The sequence below is a fragment of the Chenopodium quinoa genome, unplaced genomic scaffold (assembly GCF_001683475.1).
Source record: "Chenopodium quinoa cultivar QQ74 unplaced genomic scaffold, ASM168347v1, whole genome shotgun sequence".
Taxonomy (NCBI): domain Eukaryota; kingdom Viridiplantae; phylum Streptophyta; class Magnoliopsida; order Caryophyllales; family Amaranthaceae; genus Chenopodium; species Chenopodium quinoa.
In genome coordinates this window covers 657,269-664,700 of record NW_018743937.1, presented here as the reverse complement: position 1 = coordinate 664,700, position 7,432 = coordinate 657,269, and the positions used below count along the sequence as shown (strand labels likewise).

The 7,432-nt window shown below is 41.0% G+C and overlaps 1 protein-coding gene across 1 annotated transcript; it reads right to left on the bottom strand.

Annotated features, from left to right (window-relative positions):
• Positions 1 to 1,071: 1,071 nt before the first annotated feature.
• Positions 1,072 to 1,428, bottom strand: LOC110688764 (ADP-ribosylation factor GTPase-activating protein AGD7-like). The gene has a single exon (XM_021865527.1). It carries the CDS (start codon positions 1,426 to 1,428, stop codon positions 1,072 to 1,074), a length of 357 nt encoding a protein of 118 aa, XP_021721219.1.
• Positions 1,429 to 7,432: the final 6,004 nt, after the last annotated feature.

Genomic DNA, 7,432 nt, shown 5'->3' with positions numbered 1-7,432 from the left:
CTTCTCTTTGCATACAACAAGGACACTTGTTGCTTTATTACTTTCTTGCCTATTTAATTTATTTTAGCTTTAAATTAAATTGTGGAATTTCATGATCCCACATTGATGGGATTGAAATTCTCACTCCCACTTTTCTCTATAAATACCCATGATGGGTTTTGGAGAAAAGTGCATGAGCGGGAGTTAAAAAGAGCATTGTATTTTGGCAAAAACTCTTAAACTCCATTAACACTTGGGTTTTGGTCGGACCTTGCTAACTCCAAGGTAGCGGACCTAAAAAGTCGGTGTTCGTCCTTTGTGGTTGGATACCGTTGGAGGCTCGGTATTTTCAGAGCTAAAGCTTTCAAGTAAGAGCCCATTAGGTCGGGCGAAGCACGCGTTAAAGGTAAATTCCAATTTTATCCTTTTATGTTTATTTGTTATGCTTTATGGTTTTATTAATTGCGAGTGGTTCTTTGGGTCGGGGTTGTTTCCGCGGTAAGTTGGACTTACCAAACCCCTACATTACTCGTGTTTTGGCGTGTGCCAGTCACGCAGAAAAAGTGTTGTATATATCGAGTTAGTGGACAGAGTTTAATCATGAGGTGCCCGATGACCCAAGTAGAAATGAGAAAAAAAATGACTTAATGTAGGGATTGATTATTATCAGTAGTTCATCAATTGAGTTGAATTATATTTAAAAGGAAAAATGGAAAAGAAAAATCCAACCTTTGCGCTTTTTTCTCCTAAAAATCCAACCTTCATTTTATTTCTCAAAATCCAACTTTTTTACCCCACCTTCTCCAACAGATCCATTACCTGTTGATGACTTGTTTTTTAAGTCATATACCACGTGTTATCTATTAATAGGTCAATTAAAATTTTAGTTGTTAAAAATAAAAATAATTATAAAAAAAAAAAAAAAAATCAGAAAACCAGCCAAACACCACCACCTCCACCAGCCAGCCACCTTTTTCCCCTTCCCCTTCGCTGCCGGCGCACGACACAACTCTCCTGTCCGCACCCAGTCATCCTCCAATCGCCGGCGACGTCCATCTCCCTTGAAAGTCAGACCAGAAAACCTCTGACAACCTATCCCGAACCCAAACATTGCTTCTCTTTCTTCTCTCTTCTCTGACCATCGGTGGTTACGGGTGGTGGTGTTGGTGCGAGTTGTTTGGGTTGGTGGTGTTGTAAGAACATATTAAGCTTATCATTACCACAAGCCTCCACCTTCTTAAGCTGGATCTCAAACCATGAATCCATGGTAACAAATATGACAAAACTAATATGAACACCGAGACCTCGACGCTTCCCAGAGCACTCCAAACACATGAAAATCCTGTAAGAAACAAATGCCCATATTGGGTCTTTATGGGAACAATCAACACAAGTTTCGTTCCCTGTTTGTGATTGAAGGTCTCTTAACCTTCTAGAAGCCGCCGCCATTAATGGTGATCTTCCTCCTCCTTCTTCCTGGGGTTTGGAGGGGTTTGGATTAATGGGGGGGGGGAGGAAGAATAAAGGAGAGATGTTTGGGAAATTGGGTGAAACAAAGCAGGAGAAAGAGAAGAGGAAAGAGACTAGTGTTGGTGGTGTACTGGCGGTGTTGTAGTGGTACGGTGGTTAACTGGTGTTGGTACGGTGTTGGTGGTGTGCTGGAGGTGTCATTGGTGGATTGTTGGGTTTTTTCCATTTTTGAGGAGAGAGAAAGAGGAGGAGTGACAAAGGAAATTGAGAGAATTATATATATATATATATATATATATGTATGTAACTTGTTTAACCGGTTAAAGGTCAAATGGATCTGTTGAAGAAGGTGGGGTATAAAGGTTGGATTTTTGAGGAATAAAATGAAGGTTGGATATAAAAATACATACTATAAAACTATTACATTAAACTAACATCATGATTTTTTTTTTAATTAAAAACAAGAATTATTAAAAAAAAATAGATAACTTAAGAGACCGGTTATTAAATATAACAGGTCTCTTTAATGAAATATGAAAGCAGCGCAAAAAATTATTCTAATTCAATGTCTGACATAAAGAGACCTGTTATCGTGGTGGCAATAGCAGCAACAAAGAGACCACCTATCTGATATTTTAATAGGCGTTCTCTTTGATATTTAAAAACTGACAGACTAACATGGGCTAATCTCAGATAGAAGCAACGAAGAGACCGCCTATCTGTAATATGCGGTCTCTTAGATTTTTTTTTTTTTTTTTTTTGAGTCACGTGACTCACTGTGCACCTTAATAGATCCGCCCCTATAAACAAGACAGTATTTCTCAAACATGGTAGAGGAGGTTTATATTGAAAGAGACTTGTGATGAGCTCGTGATTATTTTTACAAAGACTAAAAGAATCGGAAATTTCTAGTGTTCTTGCTCACAGACCGTGATCATTCATATTCATAATCAAAGTTTATTAATTTAATTAGTTTATGGTACATCTTCCTAAAATAAAGAATTTCATGCACGTAATTTCTAAAGAGTGTGTTTTTCTTAAGAGTGGGCCTTTGTGTTTCTAGTACTACCTTCGTAAACTTTTGTTTCAACTTTGGGGTATTATTTGTGAGATGTAAAATATTCTAAAGTTACAATCAAAAGTTAACTGAGGTAGTCGTTTATATGTCATTCTACTATGTAAAGTTTTTTTTAAAACTTTTGTAAGCCTCATGCTTTGTTTTTAACACCACCGTTCCTCTCAATTAGTTGGTAACTAATCAAGTAATCAACTTAGATGTATTTTGTTTCTAGTTAAACCTTGTAGAGACCTTTTGGGTATTCACAAGTGGTATAGGTGTATAAAAACAACGTTTTACTAATTTAAATACGGAGGGAATATACAATCAAATGACTAAAAGCTACTTAAAATCTAATAGAGATTAGGCCGATCACCTAACACGCTCTTAAATAGTTGGACCTTGACCAAGTGGGTAATAATTAGCATATGATGGGGAGTATAGCAGACAACTCTTGGCGCTATACTCTCGTACGGAGGTAGAAACATCCGTGATTCAGTGAGGAAGAAACTGCGGCCGATCTTTTCTTTTATTTTTCATTATAATTTGCAATCATACATGTTTTTCATTGAGGCAAATAGACAAAATTGAGACTATTACTCCAGATTAACAAAACCAATGTTTGTATACTTTTGTTTGTTGATTCGCCCAAACCAGGAAAAAAGCCCACAGCATTGGCATTCTGCAAAACCAGTGTTGTGTTAGAAGACGTCAATTGGAGTTGGACCCAATTATCATATGGCAATTTTATAATATATGCTCGTCAGCTCGTGACTATGTACGTAAACTATTTCAGCTTAGCTTCCAGCTGGTTTTCATTGATCTAATGCACCCCATTCTAATACTATTACTCTAATTATCATATGGCAATCTATAATTTTCATAACTACTCGTGAATTTGTACTTCTTTCTGTTCCTATGTTCCCTTGGAATTTTGTACTATTCTCTCTCCGTTTATATCTTACTCCGTATTTCTATTCTTGGATTGTCACAAATCACGAGAAACTTGTAGGAGGATTTTTTTTTGAAACGCTAAACATCGCCCACAAATTACCATATAAAGCCCACAAATATGTTATGATTTGACCATTATGCCCTTTTGCTAAAATTGAGATAATCTCGGTGTAAAAAATGTGGAGCCGTATTGGCTCGTCGGGGGAGACCGGATGGCAGGCCGGAGATGCGGGGGACGCCGGAGGTACGTCGTCGTCGACGGAAAACGAGGTAAGTGACCGCTAAAATTCACGGTTTACCGTCGTAGTGGCTACGGCGCCTAGGGTGGACGCCCAAACCGTAGCCTGGACGTCCAAGCCGGACGCCAGAACCACCAGAGTGGCGTCCAGGCTAGACGCCCAGACCACCAGAGTGGCGTCCAGCCCAGACGCCCAGACCACCAGACTGGCGTCCTGGGCAGACGCCACTCCACTGGGTGAGGCGGCCCTGCCAGGCGCCAGTCCAGTGGGTGTGGCAGCCCTGGCAGACGCCACCTTTAATAATTAAATTTTATTTTTTCCTTTTTGATTTTGTTGTTGTTTTTTATTTAATTGTTTTGTGAAAATAAAAAATCGAAAATGATTTTTTAAAAAAATTCGAAATGGGTTTTTTGTAAATTAAATTTGAAAATTCGAAATAGGTTTTTTTAAAATTAAATTTGAAAATTCGAAATGGTATATTTTTAAATTTAGTTTGAAAATTCGAATTGGGTTTTTATAAAAATTAAGTTTGATTATATATAATTATGTTTTTTTTGTGTTAATTATGTGGAAATATAGAAATTAAATGTATTATCCGTTAAATGTATTTATTGTAATATATAATTAATGCAGGAATATGGTGGAGACGGAAATGATTACAGTGAGATATTTGGACATGATGGTCCATTCGAAGAAGCTCAACAGGCGATTGATTGGGCAAAACAGGTTGCAATTGCAGCTGGATTTTGCTTGGTAGTAGCAACTCATAAATCTCAACGGGATGGTAGAATGGATCGCATTTTGAGATGTGACCGTTATCGCAAAAGAGAAGAAAGAGATTTTCGTACAGCCACTCGGTTTGACACAAAGCGGAAAGGTTGTGGGTGTGAGTTCAGAGTAAAGGTTCGACAACTACGGAGTCGTGACGATTGGGAAGTGATAGGTTACTCTAAATGGGGGTATCACAACCATGAGATGATAGTATATGAAGAGGGTCATCGACAACTGAGCGGCTTAAGTCCTGCTGCGAAACTAGTTGTGAAAGAAATGAGTGATGCTCAAGTGAAGCCTGCTAAAATATTAGCATCTGTGTTAGAGAAATTTCCAGAAGACCATCCAAACCGAAGACACATCTACAACGTCAGACAGCAACTCAGGTTTGAACGGTCAGAGGGAAGGAACCCTATACAGCAGCTGCTACACCAGGCACAATCACGTGGTTACCTGTTCTGGTTTGATTCTGATGAAGATACAGCGGAGGTGACTCATCTTTTCCTTGTGCATCCTGATTGTGCTGATATGATCAAGTCTTGGCCATTTGTGATTTTGATCGACTCAACGTACAAGACAAACAAGTACAAGTTCCCTCTGGTTGAGATGGTTGGGATGGCTCCAACGAACCAGAACTTTCTGATTGGTCATGCAATCATCAGGGATGAGACGGCTCCAAGTTATTATTGGGTTTTGGAGAAGCTGAGAAACTACATCGGGCCTAATGTTCATCCAGCAGCCATCGTCAGCGACTGTGAGGGAGGTCTCTTTGCCCCCATAGCAGAGCTGTTTCCCGAATCGAACCACTTATTGTGCACATGGCACATCAACAACTGCGTGAAAGTGAAAGCCTACAACCGAGTTGGAGCAGTTCCGTTCGATGTACGACCGAGTGTCCTCCAGCCATCCTTCTATTATTCGTGACGCTACTCATGTGCTTCATGACATGTTCCACCCGTCTAACTTAGATTATGAGGAACCCGAAGGAGTTGACCGTCCTCGAGGTCGACAGCGGCGGAACAGGAGTGCGTTTGAGTATATCCGTGGTCTTGGTCGTGGTCGTTCTCGTGGTCGGACATCGTCATCTAGTCGTAGTCAATCTTCATCGTCTGTGAATATGCCCCTGAGAACTGGTACGTTTTGGTTGTTTTTATTGCACATAGTTTTAAAGTGTTACTCCTGTCTTCTTAACTGTCTATAATTAATTATTTGGTGAATAGGAAGAAACGATGTTGATCAGTTCCCGTACAAGGAAAGGATACCTGCGATCATCATGTCGTACGTGGAAGGGTGGAATGATGTAATCGGAGATGGTAACTGCGGATTCCGGGTCGTGGCTGATGTTTTTCAAATGGGCGAAGACAACTACGGTTTGGTGCGTGAGTTGATGTACAGCGAAATTGCCTCTAACCGAAATGTTTATCGTCATGTGTACCAGGATGACTTGGATGGCGCTCTCCGGCGTATCCGGTGGGGAGGTGGACCTTGCGGCGAAAATCATTATTTTGACGCGCCCCTAGATCTGTTTGCCGTTGCAAACATTTACAAATGCGCAGTCATGCATTTCGGCCTGGGAGTGCATAGTCAAGCTTATTATCCTTGTACCACGGTTCTCCCTTGGCGGTCGCGTGAGACTGTCACCACACCGGTCAGAGAGCTAGCTATTGCGTTTCTTGGGTCGTCATACAGACATTTCATCCGACTAGACATGTCAACCGATTTTCCGGTGCCACCGATTATACCTCGGTGGTACAACATTCGCACAGCGAGCGTAGAGGGTTGGGATGCGCTATATAATGACCGGATCCACGAATGGAACACCCTAGCTGCATTTTAGTTTTTCTTGTTTACATTCTTTATTTGTAATCTTATTTGTACGTTGCTCTTTTAATGAGAACATTAATATTTTATATTGTATTGCTTACTGCATTCTATATGCTGCATGGGTAAGTTGCGCGGATCCACGAACGATTATATCAAAATTTAAAAACAGCACTGATAATATGTTTAAGTTGGAAGCTAAAAGAACAATCTAAAATGTTACAATTTTACAACATAATGTCCAACATAATGCTCTATAAATAAAATACAATAACCATCAGTAATCCCTCCTCGACGACGACTCCCACTGCGCAAGGGTCTGTTCCAGACAATCAACAACAGCTCTCCCTGTTGCACTCATGCTGTCCTTCTCAAGAGAGAGTTTCTGAACGTCTTGCATTATCTTTCCCATCCACTGCATACAACAAAAAACAGAAGATGAAATACAATAACAACAAATAAAACTTAATTAAAAGACAACGATAAATATAATAAAAGACATACCGCTTCCGTGGCAGTAGGCGGTGGCACATAATCATCATCGCTGTGGTCGAGATCAGCGATCAACCTCGGGTGCGAATACCGGTTGAACCATTCCATGTAGTAATGGTCACACATGGGAGTAACCCCAGAGGGCGGCCGCTGCAACTCCGCTGTCCATAATCGAGCCACCATCGGAAACTGGTCCCATGTCCCGGTCATGATATCCGGCCATTCCACGACGTACTCCCTCGACGATGCAGGTCGGACCGCCTTCATCGGGCACGCCGGGGGAGGAGGGACAACTTGGACAAATCCAAGTTAGCGAAGACAACGCTGGGGCATGTACGCTTCGACGATGTCACGATACTGAATGAGTCCCGTGTACAGGGTCCTGGGTACCCTAACACTAGGGTTCGGGCCGAAAGGCATCCAGTTCACCTGTACAATTACAACATATAAAATATAATAACATGAATATAATATGTGCAAATAATAAAATGTAGACTCTATAAATAAACGTTACCTCTAAGGGGGACAGCCTGTCCAGCAATAACCGTATCGATCGGAGGCGGTCAACGGACTTCTTCTCCGAGCGGGGACTCCACGCACAAGCACGCGGCATCCCCTCATCAATAGGAACTGGGTCACGATGTGGTCG